General features: G+C 42.1%; 1 protein-coding gene across 6 annotated transcripts in view; it reads left to right on the top strand.

The window, feature by feature from the left end:
• Window positions 1-15,772, top strand: part of Immp2l (inner mitochondrial membrane peptidase subunit 2) — an 815,753-nt gene that overhangs the window by 45,475 nt on the left and 754,506 nt on the right. For 4 of the 6 annotated variants that reach the window (XM_055624043.1, XM_055624028.1, XM_055624035.1 and 1 more), the window contains exon 3: window positions 1,139-1,279. In XM_055624043.1, the coding sequence (XP_055480018.1) occupies window positions 1,145-1,279 (135 nt within the window). In that variant the 5' untranslated portion in view covers window positions 1,139-1,144. The remainder of the gene's footprint in view (window positions 1-1,138; window positions 1,280-15,772) is intronic. The other 2 variants (XM_055624048.1, XM_055624062.1) reach the window with 1 other exon arrangement.

The following is a 15,772-nucleotide window of genomic DNA, read 5'->3' as shown; positions in this document are numbered from 1 at the left end:
TAGGACTTTTTTATTTTTCTACTTTTCAATCTTAATAGCTTTCATTTATAGCTTGATATGGCTACTTTTGTTTCTATTTTTCTTTTTTTGACTTTGTTTCTAATATAATTAACTTTTGCAGAGCCAAATCCTAGTCCTTCATGTTTTCAGGGCCAAGCCAATAATTACAACAGATTAATTGGAAAGATAGGATTTTTTTTTTTTTTTTTAATTCAGTGCCCAGTGAAGGGCAAGATCTGGGGTCAGGTTCTTCAATCAGCACCCACCCTCAAGTCATAGCAGGTGAGAGAAGTGAGGGGTTAGGTGATCAGTACGTGGGTAGAATGTTAAGTTCTTCAGGAAGGTCCACCCTATGAATCCCACCCCCTCCACCTGACCCTGTTTGCCAGTTCCCAGGCTTCCATGGAAATTGTCAGTTGTCCTGTGCTCTGGAAATGTATTATAACTACAGCGTGGCAGTGTGCAGGGAAAGGGCAAGTAGCTGCAAAGGTAGCGGACCTCAGAGGCGGTTTGAACGGGCCTGCCTTTGCTGGGTCTAACATCTTGTTTCCCACAGAGGACCACGAGTGTGTTGTGATGTGAACTATGGGCTGTCGTGGTCGGTGTGCTTGGATGAGGGTTCAGGAAAGAGGGAGAGCATCAGGGGATAAAGAAGAGAAACCTTGCCTGTAGGGCAGGGTATGCTACCATTACTGTGTTAGTATGTTCGAATGTGGGGAAGACAGAGCGGGGCACGCTGCTGTAAAGGATACACTCTGGGAATGTGAAACTCCCTCCGATGACATTAAACACACGTCTCACTAAACTTGTGTTAGGACAGTAAGATTACGCCTCTGTGCTGTTAGAACAGCCACTAATAGAGGAACGTTAGTGTTTTCTAATGTTTCCACTTTCACGTATTTCCGTCCGGGACCCCAGGCTGCCCTATCTGACAGTTCTGGGCATCGGTTTGCAGTATCTGAGAAACAGGTTGCTCTTTGCAGCTGTGTTTTCTTTTCTTCTGGGAAGCTGAGGATCAAACCAAGGGCGTGGGGCCTCGAAGCACACCCTGCCGCTGAGCCACATCTTACTTTTCCAGTGTTGTTCTGGTGGCTCGGCTTACATGTTTTCTAACCTTTTGCCCATTGTCTTTGTGTAGCTAGGCATGGCACAGTCACAAGGCTGGGTGAGAAGATACTTGAAGGCCTTTTGTAAAGGCTTCTTCGTGGCCGTGCCTGTGGCCGTCACGTTCCTGGATCGCGTGGCCTGCGTGGCGAGAGTGGAGGGAGCATCCATGCAGGTGAGTTCAGCTTTCCTCTGTCAAGCACAAAAATGAGAGCTCCAGAGTTTCAGTGCTAGGACATGGAAGGGTTTAAAAAGACACTGAAACTAATCAAGAGAGAGGACCCTGACTAAAATGCTCAATCCCCATCCCGAACGGCAAAGAGGATGGGCATCAGAAGAAGAAGAGAACAGGAAACAACCTAGGAACCTGCCACAGAGGGCCTCTGAAAGGCTCTGCCCTGCAGGCTATCAAAGCAGATGCTGAGACTTATGGCCAACTGTTGGGCAGAGTGCATGGAATCTTATGTAAGAAGTGGGAAATAGTAAGATCTGGAGAGGACAGGAACTCCACAAGGAGAGCAACAGAACCAGAAAATTTGAACACAGGGGTCTTTTCAGAGATTCGTATTCCAACCAAGTACCAGGCATGGAGATAACCTAGAACCCCTGCACAGATGTAGCCCATGGCAGTTTAGTGTCCAAGAGGGTTACATAGTAATGGGAACAGGGACTGCCTCTGACATAAACTGATTGGCCTGCTCTTTGATCACCTCCCCTTGACAGGGGAGCAGCCTTACCAGGCCACAGAAAATGACAATGCAGCCACTCCTGATGTGATCTGATAGACTAAGATCAGAAGGAAGGAGAGGAGGACCTCCCCTATCAGTGGATTTGGGGAGGGGCATCCGTGAAGAAGGGACTGGTAGGGTAGGTTCGGGAGGGGAGGAGGGAGGGGCTAATGGGGGGATACAAAGTGAATAAAGTGTAATTAATAAAAAAAAAAGACACTGAAACTAAAAGTTCACCTTTCCAAGTTTCTTTAAAAGGCCTTCTAATACACTGCTATCAGAACCAGAGTCAAGGTGATTAGAATTAACTACCAAGTAGGGTCTCTGGGTCTGTGTGCTTGTATTTTTCTGTGAATTATAAATGGAGACGTAAAGAAAATTTACCAAATGATATTATTTTCTATGGCTATGGCTACATTTAAACATCGTTTCAAGACAAAACTAGCTGGGCGTGGGTGGCACATGCCTTTAATCCCAGCACTTAGGAAGCAAAGGAATTCGGATCTCTATGAGTTCAAAGCCAGCCTGGTCTACAGAGAGAGTTCCAGGACAGCCAGGCCTCATAAAGTAACCCTGTCTTGAAAAATCATATTAAAAAAAAAAGACTAAATTATAGTAGAGTTGCAGGATTTTTTAGGTCAGCTTCCATTATGTATAGTTTCGGTTTGTAGGAAAGTGTACATAACTGTGTTACTCAGCATCAGTTTCCGTTTGTAGGAAAGGCTACGTAACTGATTCCAGGCATAGTATGCTCTGTAAGTAAGTTGTTGATTAAATACTTTAAAAACATTTTAATTAATTGTGTGTGCTAGTGTGTGTGTGAACATGTTCAGGCATGTTCATGCTATTGTTGGTATGTAGAGGGAGAGCTGAATAGCTCTGTAAAACAAATACATCAAGTGAAAATACAGACTCTCAAGGGCGTATGGTTATTCAGAATAATCCAGTTAGTTTTTTCCTTGTTTTACTTGGAGTAGCTAAAGCTAGATAAAGCACCAGTTTTAAGGAATAAGGGCAGATGTACGTCATCACAATTATGGTGTTGAACATCGGACCCCTTCCTCTGTGTGGAAGTCGGTGAGGTAAGGTCAGTAGGGTTACCTCTGCTTCCATCACTGAGGGTCATCAGGCCCTCCTCTAGGTCAGATGGTCTTGACCTCAAACCGTTCTTTTCAGGTTTCTTCCAAAGCAGGCCACCTGCCCAGAATATACCAGACTACTGATTTGAGTGCAAAAAATATTTTAATGCAGAGATACAGCAACATACGAAGAATGTAATTTATAGGTGTATGCCTTTGTTTATAAATACAGTGTTTATAAATACAATTTATAAATGTTTTTCTTCTCTCTTCAGTTTTCATTTCCTGGCAGCCTTGTCTCAGAGTTAATCCTCAAGGGGATAGGTGGATTTGCTTTGTAGAGCTTTTGAGTCAGATTTATCATTTCAGATTAAAGCTGGCTGCTCCACAGCAGACCAAATCCCTTTTTGGAGCCCTAGATCTTTTAGTGACAATCAGATTAATAATGATTTTCTCCAGTGTCCTTACTGTTCTCTTGCTACACAACTACCACTACCTATGGGAGGAATTTCTCTGTAGACTATAAGACCTTCTTACTTTGGATCTAATGATATTTCAGCGGATTATGTGGTAACCACAATATCCTAATCTTTATACTTTTAGCTCAACATGTTCCTACTGAGAATGTGTAGTCACGGCCTGTGGGGACAGCAACAGCCTTCATTAAATGTATGAAGTATGATTCTTGCTCATAAGATGCTGGCTGTTTATGGAAGAGCAGTGTTTATCCCTAGTGAGGAAGGCGAGGAAGGAAATGTTCAGTCCTGTCATTCCCTGATGCTGCTCAGTCGACTCTTAGTCCGCTTGTGTCTGCAGGTGCGTTCGTACCTTATTCCCACACCTGCTCCGAACAAGTCAAATTTAGTACCTTAGAATTTGTCTGCTACACTATGTCGAATCCCCTTGGTTACAGGTTATAGGAAAACAGATTGAATTTACCTAGGTCTGCAAATTCTTTGGAGAGTTTAGTGTGCAGCCAGGAGAGGAGCAGCAGTTGGCAGCTGTCCCGGAGAACCGGGACCAGTGGTAGGCAGAGCCATGGGCTCAGCCTTCTCTCCAATGGGTGTTCTACATCTTGCCTTAGTTCTCTCACACGGTTTTTTTTTTTTTTTTTTTTTTTTTTTTTTTTCTGCCATCCGTAGTACGACCTGAGGGGTGCCAGCTGTTGGCGTGCTTTTAAATGTCCACTTCTTTTGCCACCTGAGAAACACCACTCTTCCTTGTAATTTCAGCTAGAAAGAGCTGAGGGTGGGGAGAGACTCTGATTGACTCAGGTTCTATCCAGTTCTCTTAAATAGGCATAGTTTAGCTTTGGCCATCAGGTGAGTGTTAGGCTTGATCTAGCTTTATGTAATTACATATTCTTTGCCAGTGGCTAAGACTGAGTGATCTGTAGGGGAATAAGGACATTAAAAAACTTTTTTGACATAATCTCTGTAGCTCTGGCTGGCCTGAAAAATCACTGTGTAGAGCAGGCCTGTCTCTATTTCCAGGTGCTGGTATTAAAGACATATACCACCATAGCTGGCCAGAGCATCTGTTTAAGTAACATTATTCTGTGACAATTGAGAGAAAAGTACAGGTGACATTTCGTAGCGGAATGCATGCCATTTTCAGGCATAAGTAGAATGGATATTCTAGAAAGGGAAATGCATCTTTATATGTTCTGAATTTCAGAGTAACTCTAGTTAACAGATACTCTAGTTAGTAGTTACGTTAGATATCACTACATCATACCTGAAATGATTAAGAGCAGAAATGTACACTGACTGAGTTTGATGACAAAATAATAAACTTCTCTGAATTTGAGGACATTATTGTCAGACACAGCTGTGGTGAACTGAATGGCCTGCACCCTGGGGCCAGCATAGTTTTCAAGATTGTAATAGACTGACACCTTTATGTTTCTCTGGTTGTGGGGACTCTCTTGTAGGATATCTCGGTGCATCCTACAAGAAACAGTTTTAATTTTTTTTTTTTTTTTTTGTCTGAGGCCTGAAACTATTACCTGGTCTAAGACTTTGGTTGGATCCATGAAGAAGGGCTCTCTGGATTGGCGAGGTGTTCTTGTACTAAGGCTTAAAAATATGAAAGGATGACAGAGAAATAAGAGTCAGGAAAGAAAAATGCAGCAAGGAAAGAGGAAAGCAAATGACAAAGTGTGTAGGCCAGTTGGGTGATGGGGAACGATGGAGGAAATTGGAGGTGTAGGGCCAAGAGCACGAGTCAGGGCAGGGGATTTGTGGCAGAGACTCGAGACAGAAGTGTGCTGCACCTGAGACTGACAGGAGCCTCAGCGTTGCCTCCCTTGGGCTTATCCCCCTGAGGCTTGACACGTGACACATCTCTGCTGTATGTGTGAAAGCATCAGTTCTGAGACGGCTCAGCTCACCACAGATTCTGCACTGCACTGTTAACTGGCAAATTATTGCCGTTTGGAATTAATATGGTGTAAATCATTGGTTTTAGAACTCTGGTACAAGGTTTTGGGGTGGTTTGAATATAAATGGCGCCTATAGGCACCTAGGGAAGTGGCAGTATTAGGAGGCATGGCTTTGTTGGAGTGGGCGTGGCCTTGTTGGAGGAAGCATGTTACCAGGGTGAGTGTTGACATCTCAGATGCTCAACTCAGACCCGGTGTCTTGCTCTCTTCCTGCTGCCTGGGTTCTGGGTGTGGAATGTCTGCCTGTGTGCCACCTTGCTTCCCATCATGAGGATAAACCCCGGGACTGTAAGCCAGCCCCCGTGTTAAATGCTGTCCTTCATCAGAGCTGCCATGGTCATGGTGTCATTTCACAGTAATAGAAACCCTAACTAAGACAGGTACTTAGTTGTTTTGTTTTGAAGAGGGTTTATTAATTAGTCTCCAATTTTCATTATTTTAATTTCTGTTCCGAAATACTCTAAGTATGATTTAGTGATGTCTGGTGGCATTGCATATAAAGTGGGAGAATTTTAATATTTAATCATTTCTGTCTTTTCAAACATATGATTGATTTGTCTCAGGAAGTAGTTTTGAAGAGAGACAATGCTGAGAAGCACTGGTGATGTGTTGGAGCACTTTTCAAATAGCTTCTAAAAACAAGAGCACTGTGAGAGATACAGTGTGCAATGATGAATCAGATGCAGACTCTGCCTTGTGATGCTTTTATTTAGAGGAAGTTCAAGACTGACTGATACAGCACGGTGGATATATCCACTGTAGAATATGTCCATCTGCCAGATAGCTATCTTGTTATTATTGTATTCCAGAAATTAAAAGTTGCTGTATGTAGTGCATCAATTTGGAAATTTTAATTTGGATGAGAGGGCTATCTAAAAGTCATACTTAAACCCCATTTAGTTACTTATTTTTATTCATTTAAAATTATGTTTTATTTATTTGTGTGTGTGTGTTTGTGTGTGTAGGGGCACAGATGTGCTATTTTGTACTTGTAGAGGTCTGAGGACAACTTAGTAGAGTTGGCTGTCTCTTTTCACACATGTATTTTTGGGCTCAAATTCAGGCTGTTGGGATTGGAAACAAGTACTTTTACCTGCTGAGCAATCTTTCTGGCCATGCTGGTTTGTTTTTAGTCATCTTGTCCCAGGCTAGGGTCTTCTGGGAAGAGGGAAGCTCAATTGAGAAAACACCTTCATCAGATTGGCCTGTAGGCAAGTGTGTGGGGGCATGTTCTTGATTAACGACTGATGGAGAAGGTCCTGCCTTCTGTGGGTGGCACCGACCCAGGCCATGGGGTTCTGAGCTGTATAAGAAAGCAGGTTGAACAAGCCAGCAAGTAGCCATTCTCCGTAGTCTCTGCCTTTGTTTCTGCCTCTGGTTGCTACTTGAGTTCCTTTTCTGATTTTCTTCAATGATGGACAGACAGTGATGAGAAGGTATAATGTAAAACAAACCATTTAGCACTTAAGTTGCTTTTGGTCATAGGTTTTATCACAGAAACAGGGAAATGTAACTAGGACCCTGGTCTGAGCTGTTGTAGATTGATGTGAAGATGCCATTGACTTACCTAATGTCCTTGGCTCTAATGGGTCTCTGAGTTGACTGTAATCCTCACAGGGTGTGGGTTTGGTTCTGTGTGTTCCGTGGTATAGTGGCTGTCTAGGGGATCTGCTCCTTTCATGGATGACAGCAAGACATGAAAGGATGAGGGGAAAAAAAAAAAAACACCTAGAAACCTTAAAAATGATGGTTGAGAACTTTGGTTCTAATACACACCCACCCACACACATTCCTACATACACAGCATACCCACACACCTCAGTCATATGCATGCCTGGTGCTCACAGAGGCCAGAAGAGGGCCAGGGAGGCCCTGGAACCAGAGTTAGAGACATTTTCATACGACTGTGTGGTGTGTTTGGAATCAAACCTGGATCCTTTGGAAGATCATCCAGCACTCTTAACAGTTGAGCTATCTCTCTACTTAATAGATTCTATTGTTTAAAGCCAGCCAGTGGAAGCCTATTTCTGTCTTCAGGGAAGCTAAAGAAGAAGGGGAGATTGTGAGTTACGAAGGTCTCCCAGAGTCTCTAGACGGTAGGATTACACAGTTGGTGTTAGAGGTCACTAAAAAAGTTATTTTTCTACCAAGAAATGATCCTCTTTTTTTTTTTTTTTTTTTTTTGTAAATAGACCAATAGGCAATAGGCAAATCTGTAATAGAACAGAAGCTGGGATACCTGCTCTGTTTTGGATGTCTTTAGTTCCTAGATACCTCAGGACAAGTTGTGTTGCCACCTGGCCTGTCTTAAAGTCACTTTATAGCTTATAGATACGTTGTTTAAGAAAATTCAAGGGCTGAAACATGAAATATAATTGAAGAGATTTGTACTTCTACTCATTTGGCTTCTGGGATAGTGTTATGACAATACCAAATATCCACTAAGGACTTGTACTAAGGACTCTTATGGGTTTCAGTGCTTTAGGGAGACTTGTTTTTAGGATTTTATCTTTGATAAATAGTTATTCACTTCTAAAACACACCTTTGCACTTTCTTCATTAGCTTTGTATTTCTAGTATTAATTTACAACTCACCAACTGTCTGAATAGAAGGGTAAGGCTTATCAAAGGGGAGAGAGACTGGTTAGGTGAACCTGTGTCACATATGAACTAACAAATTTATTGAAACAATGAGTAGTTCAATTGAAAACAGTGTTCAGTTTATGACATATTGGAGTTGTTTTTTTTTTTTTTTTTAATACAGCTCTCTAGGTACAGTCATTTGGATGAGACATCGCCTTTGCAATGCTCAGCACATAATGATTGTGGGCACAGATTACTGGCTAATGATTATTCATGCTGACCTGTTATTCCCCGTAGTGCACATGAATCACTTCTGCCGCTTGTTGAAAGGTTACCTATGAAAGTAGATGCACTTTTTTTTTCCTTATAGAAGCACTATATTATACAACATTAATTTAATTCAGGAAATGAAGACTGATATTGCATACAGTTGAAACTACAGCGGGGAATTTATGTAGGTGGAATGCAATTATTCAGATTGGAACTTCAGTGACTTACCAAGGCTTTTAGAGCAAAAGGGTGCCCTAGGAATAGTTTAATGACCTCACACCAGAGCCTTAGGTTTCATTTGAGCAAGAATGCCTACCACACTGGCTGTGATACAGGGTGTGTACTTTCCATATGTAAAATTAAGATTTAAGGCTTTATAAATTAAGGGAGAGAAGTCATGTTGAGTATTGTCATCTTATTTTTGCTTCAATTGCCACATAATTTTATGTAGCAACCATCCCTTTTTTCCTGTTTTGCTTTGCTAGAGGGGAAAACACTGAATTATCATTGCATTCTGCCATCTTTCCAGCACAGACTTCAGAAAGATATTTATGCAAAATGGATTCAAAATTAGGGAATATGAGAGAAAATAGAGATAATTCAGCACCCAGGTCTTTATTCATCACTAATACACGTTCATTGGTTTGAAATTATCTTGGCTTTCAGCTAACTATGTCCAAGCCTGAAGAAACTGCCTTGTGATAAACCTCTTAGGCTCCTGCCTAGCTCTGTAGTCATTATCTTTCTTCCTGCTGAGTTGAAAATTGAAAGTTCTGTCAAAAAAGTAAGCAAAGAGGTCCTTTCTTTCTCTCAAAACTCTACCTAAAAAAATTTAAACATACAGAGGGCTTGCTAAGACTCAGTAGTCATTGTGGTTGTATTAATAACTGTTATTCTGATATTCATTGAAGCTGGATTTGGACTCTGAAGGAAAGAGAGCCATTGTGGTTTACATGCCAGCATTTCAATCGGGCTTGGGAGTTAGACTTCCTGCTGAGTTTGCACTTCTGGGATGGTGGGAAGCACCTGGCACAGCTCTCCCGTACAGACTCCCCTCCTCTGTGCTCTGTCACCTACCCCCCAACCCTACCCTGGTTGACATCCAGAGAAGCCAGGATTCAATGCTGCTGGAATATTTCATGGGCTTTTGACTTGTGTGCTTTCTTCCCAAATTACCTTTGGCCCAGAAATCTCACCTGAAGTTTTCCCCTTAGGATGTTACAGGTTTTTATGTACTTCTGAAACCTGTCATTAACAGAGAATTCAAATAATTTGTATTTATAGCAACAAACATATGTGATCCTGGAGCAGTTGGTTAGTGAGAACTCTGTAACGTTTCCTTTGTGGATTTCCCTTCCCACATTTTTTTTTTTTTTTTTGCATGAGAGAATAACAGCCCTTCGGTTTTGTATAGCTAGGGTTGTGGCTTCCTTTAACACAGAGCTATTACATCCTTCAGAAAATTAGATAAGCTGAGTAGAGCAGCACATGTTTATAATCCTGATACTGAGGACGATCAGGCAGGAGGATTCAGGGTTTGAGGTTAGTCTGGCTCCACACTGAGACCCTTCCCATCTGGGAAAAAATTATTGAAGTAATTAAAGATCCACACATTGCTCTACCAAGACACACCAGTTTTTATTACCTCACAATTTGTATGCATATGTGTGTTTCATAAATACGCAAATCTTTGCTATTGCTCATGTTATTGAACCTTTTGATGGTAGGTTGCATAAATGATTCCCCCTTTACACTTAGTACTTCTGTGTACTTTCCTGATGTATGTAGGTAGTAGGAGAATGCTACATTAATACTCACTTTTTAAGAAACTAACAAGTATCAAGTCAGTGAGCCCTGGTGGGCCATCTCTGCCCTCTCAGAAAATGCTCTGCTGCCTAGTTGCACTCACCCCCTTACCCTGCCTCCCTGCTGCCTGGGGCTGACTGAAGGGCCAGCTTGGCACATTGCATTGCTGCACTCTGTTGACCCTGTAGATTCGGAATGGGGTTAGTTTGACTAGGCTAGGATGATGACTATCAAAGTGACATCAGTTCTGCCTGTCATTTTGTTTTCTGGTTCTTTAGTAGAGCATAGACTTCTTGACACCCCTTCACCCCACTCCTAGTTCTTTCTGGACACAGGCTTCTCTGCTGTCTCATCTTGCATATGTGTAAGCAGCAACAACAAAAACAACAGGGATTTAGCATCTTCCCTAGGTCCTCCTTGTTGTTTAGCTTCTTTAGGAGTATAGATTTTAGTATGTTTACCTTATATTGTATTTCTAATATCCACTTATAAACGAGTATATACTATGTGTATCTTTCTGCTTCTGGGTTACCTTACCCAGGATGATCTTTTCTAGTTCTGTCCATTTGCCTGTAAAGTTCATGATTTGCTTGTTTTTAATTGCTGAGTAGTATTCCATTGTGTAAATGTACCACAATTTCTGTATCCTTTCTTTAGTTGAGAGATATCTAGGATGTTTCCAGATTCTGGCTATTGTGAATAAAGCTGCTATGAACATAGTCGAGCAAATGTCCTTGTTGTATACTTGAGCATCTTTTGGATATATGCCCAGGAATGGTATAGCTTGAGGTAGCACTATTCTAGGGAAGAGGCTCAATCCTCATTCAAGAGGGCAAACAGGATAGACATTGGAAACGTGAGAAGACAGGCCTACCACAGAGGGCCTCTGAATGACTCTACCCAGCAGGGTATTGAAGCAGATGCTAAGACTAAAATCCAAACTTTGGGCAGAATACAGGGAAGCTTATAGAAGAATGGGGAGAACGAAAGACCTAGAGGGGACAGGAGCTCCACAAGTAGACCATCAGAGCCCAAAAAATCTGGGCCCAGAGGGTCCTTCTGACACTAATGAATCAACCAAGGACCATGCATGGAGAGGATCACTAGTTCAGGAAAAGACCAAAAGTCAAGATTCAAAATAGAGCGCCTACTGAATGCTTATAGTGTTCGCACCATCACAGACTAGAGGAGTTTTGAGTGGGTGACGTTCGTCTAGACCTTTTTTTGACAGCATGTGTGGATACTGAGGCCACAGGGCCTCTTAGAGACATATGTTTCTGCATGACTATGGAATAAACTTATTGTTCTGTTAGCCGCTGAGATTTTGGGGTTCTCTTCAAAAGCAGTTAGCCAAACCTGACTATATAACAGGACACAATACCTTCTTTGCTTTTTCTCACAGTCCTTTTAAAACTAACCTCAAGTTACAATCTTTCACATTATTAGAAATCCTTTTCTGTTATCCTCTAGTTATTTCATAGATTATTACTAACTGGATCTTGTAAGCTTCTCAAAGAAAGACACTATTTTCTCCTCATCTATCCATTCACAGGGATACTGAATAAATGCATATTAAATTTGTTCTTTGAAGCATTAATGTGTTTGAATAATTAAACTACAGAAATATGCTAAATATTCATTAATCATTTTTTTCCCTTAGACTTTGAGGGTTTTTCTCCTCTATTCTGAAAACTTTTTTTTGCTCCATGATGAACTTACCATGTTCTTTATGGCAGAGATGTTCAGCCCTTTGTGCCCGTCAGAGATGTTCAGCCCTTTGTGCCCGTGACTCACACTAAGTAACATCTTCTGCTGTACACACCTATGCATCAGTGAAACAAAAGCGCCATGTGACAGCACTTAAGAGATAATTATCTTCATTATGTGCAATGCCCTCTGATATTTTCAGCTATGTTTGCAACCCATTAAATTGCTTCTCTGACTCACTCATTGGGCATGACCTATAGTTTGAAAAATGCTGCTTTATCGCTGGAGGGAGGCGTGACAGGATGAAGCAGCTCAAATTAAGTTATACCTAGAGGAGTAGGTCATGCTTGCCTTTGATTATAAAATGTTAAGTGTGGACTTGTCACAGGGATTTAGGCAGTAGGGCAATGTGAAGGATCTGTTCTTGGTCTAAAATTTCCTTTTGTAGTCAGTGTGATCCTTGGGCCTTTTTCTGTTAACATCACCTGTGTACTTATTAATAACGACTCATGAGTCCGATCCCAGGCCTGTGGAATTAGACTCGTGTTCTGGGCACTTTGGAATATGAGAATTTTTATAAATACTAATGTTTGAGACTTCTCTTCTTATAGACAGTTTGGGTGAATGCAAATGGAGTTTTCCTGGAATCACCAGTTGCCTTCGTAGGGCAGGTTCTAGTTGTCTTTGATGGTGTTTGACTTCTTACTCTTGGCCCTTCCAGGATATGCCTGTTTTGACCCTCTTTCTCTTGAAGACAGTACTTTTAGAATTGTTTTCTTGATTTTTTTGTGTATGTGTTTTCAAGAGGGCATGGACCACCGGGAACTGGACGGAAGTTTAAGAGCTGCTGTGTGGATGCTGGGAACCAACCTGAGTCCTGTCAATCCAGCCCCACCCCCTTTGTCTCGCTCATTATTCCTTTGTGCCAACTTTAGCACGCTGTAATCTTTCACACACTTACAACAATTTATAAATGTGTCCTTTGAAATTTTCCTTACTACTTTAGGAACTCCATTTTTTCTTATGTTGTTTTTTCATTTTCTATCTACTTTATTTCTTATGTCCTGCTTTTCATTTTCTATTCACTTTATTTTAAAAGTGAACATTTTATACTTTTTATAATATTTATTTTTAATATATTCATCTCTGATTTCTACCAGCAAAATTCTTATCTTTGCTTTAAAAAAGACTGTCTTTCTTGTCGCTTTATTCCTTTTTGTGTGTGTATGTGTGTTTGTGTTACTGGGATTGAACTGAGGGCTTCATACATGCTAGGCAAGTGCTCTCACCAGGAGCTGTTTCTGTAATTGTCAAGTGATGGACAAGAAGTCTGCCCACAAGTGTCGCTTGAGAAAATGGCCCATTTCTTTGGCATGGGTGATGTGTTGGCTTTTACAGCAATGGCTTCTCAGCGAATCACGCTTCTCTCATTGATTTGTGTCGCGCTTCTTCCTTCAGTACCCATCATTTTTAACACTAGCTGACTTGCTTTGTCCAAGGAGACATCAGCAAATATTACTCAAGTAGAAGCCTGGTGCATGTTTTGAACTGAAAATGTGTAAGAACTCAGGGTGCCCTGCTGGAGGAGACTCCGGAACATTGTTGAGATCCTGGTCAGCAGGTCTCAGGCAAAGCCTGATGTGTCCATGGGGCCAGTTTGGGCTGTCCAGCTGCATTTGTCCTCAGATGACCACAGCTAAGGAGTAACCTCAAGAGATGCTTGTATGGGATCTCCCCAGCAAGTGGGAGCCCAAATGCCGAATTGCCAACAGGAACTTTGACAGTCCTTTCAGGACACAGTTTTGCAGTGATTAGTTATAAAGCAATAGATAACCGAGCAAAATCTGCTCTTGGTGAGGTGTTATCCCAAGTAAATCCTCAAACAAGCAACGTTAGTCCTAGGGCTCTGGGACTGCTTTCAGGGAAAAGCAGCAGGAGTTTTGGAAGAGCTTTTAAGTGGCAGGCAACTGTTAGGTACCAGGATGCAGGTCACCTGTTCATGTTCCCCAAACCACTTACTCTGCCGTCTTGAGGGCTTTGAGATGGGCCTGTACACCTGACAGACTCTGGGCTGGGAGCTGATGCTCACAGGTACTTTCCTGCAGTTTTGTCTAAGGCAAATGGAGAAGCGAATTACAAATGACGGGAACATAGAGCAGCCAAGACTTTATGGCTTAGAAAGTTCAACCCTGGCTTATTTCTAGTTTCTAAGCAGGCGAAAGGTTCTCAGTGTAAGAAAGGGTTTGGGTAGATATATCACCCGGACTGGAAAGTGCTTTATGGTCTCAAAGGAGTGGAGAGCCTAAGGCTTTTAAGACACTGGGCCACTGCAACCTGGCCCTTCCAAAAGAGAGATTGGTCTAGTTTGAAAAGTTATTAATATAGTTTTGGGGTAACTTGTATGAACCCCAGTTAGGTTAGTAGGAAACCCAGGCAGTTTTAAGGGAGTTAAATGAGCTTGTATTAAAAGGAACAGTCGCCAGGCACAGTGGCGCACACCTGTAATCCCAGCACCCTGGGAGGCAGAAGCAGGCAGATCTCTGTGAGCTGGAGGCCAGGTCTGCAAAGAGATTCCAGGAGAGCCAAGGGAAACCCTTGACAGAGAAACCCCATCTCGAAAAACAACCAAACAAACAGAACAGTAAGTTTAAGAAGGGGCCTATGGGTCTCCAACATATTGTGACAGGAGCATCTCTTTTTCCAAAAGAATGTGGTCTCCTAGCACAGGGGCAGGCCAGGAGCTATAGGCACTGGCGAGTCAATCCAGGGAGGAGGAAAGAGAACATTATTTGGAAAGAGTCCTGAATTGTACAGTGCTGGGCTTCGTGACTAGACCACTTCTGCGTTTCTTCCATTGCTTTCTAAGCCCTTTGTGTTTAACCTTCACAAGTGTTATTTTTTAAGGTAACCGAACCACAGCCATACCTGGGAACCCTCTCCTTTACTTTGTCCTGATGCCTATAGCTGATTAACGGACTTCACTCCACTCTCAAATACTGATATATATATTTTTAAATTGTTGCATGTGTTTGAGGTGGGAGGGTGTGATTTTTCAGAGAGCTCGGGGTTGGTGGATTGTCACCTGTCACCTTACCATCCTTTCCTTTGCCCTAGACCCTGTGATTCATGCTCCTTGGTATACAGGCTCCGTGTCGCCTCCACACTTTTTTTTGGCTTGGCCAGTTGATCTGCTTTAGCAGATAGATAGCAACCTGGGCCTTGTTGGATGCTGGCGCAGAGAAGCCGGTCCACCCGTGGCCATCTGAGTCACCTGGCTGGGCCAGCACACATGACATGGCAGAATTGTGGGCCAGCGATCTTTCTTTTATGTTTTGGAGTGCTTTGTTTTGTAAGATGAGTAATACAAGGCCTATAGTTCCTTTGTCCATTTTCGTCTGCCACGATGACAACTGATTTCAATGCACAGTTTGTTTCCAACACAGTTGAACCCCTTAGTTCATAGTTCATAGTCTATGCGATTCAAGGGAGCCACGAACCAAACGTTCTATTGATACTCTTTGAACGCTGGGTTTAAAAATGTTACTTTCATTTAATGTAACAGCATCAGGTTCAACAAATGGAAGCTCAGGTCTAAAATCTGTTGTCTTTTCTTACATCTTTTTTTTTTTTTTTTTTTTTTTAATTTGACCCACGCTTTGCTTTTCTTTACTTTTAGTTGATACCATAGGGACACAAAGTTTCTAGAAAGCTACAACACCTCAACCACTTTACAGGTAGCCTTCCAACACACTGGCGCACTCTTGAACACACTGGGGAACCATTGAACACACTGGCGACTGGGCATTCTGGAGTGGCTTCTTTCTGGCACAGTTCTCTAAAGAAACGTTCTAGGGGCTGGAGAGATGGCTTCATGGTTCAGAGCTCCTGTTGCGCTTCCAGAGGACAGTGGATTTAATTCCCAGCACCTCTCAACCATCTGGAACTCCAGTTCCAGGCAATTCAACTTCTTCCGGCATCTACAAGTAGCACCAGGTACGCACATGGTGCACAGATATATATATATATATATATATATATATATATATATATAT

The sequence above is a fragment of the Psammomys obesus genome, unplaced genomic scaffold, assembly GCF_907164565.1.
Source record: "Psammomys obesus unplaced genomic scaffold, mPsaObe1.curated_primary_1811, whole genome shotgun sequence".
In the NCBI taxonomy this organism is placed as follows: Eukaryota; Metazoa; Chordata; class Mammalia; order Rodentia; family Muridae; genus Psammomys; species Psammomys obesus.
This window is presented reverse-complemented; position numbering and strand designations above follow the sequence as displayed.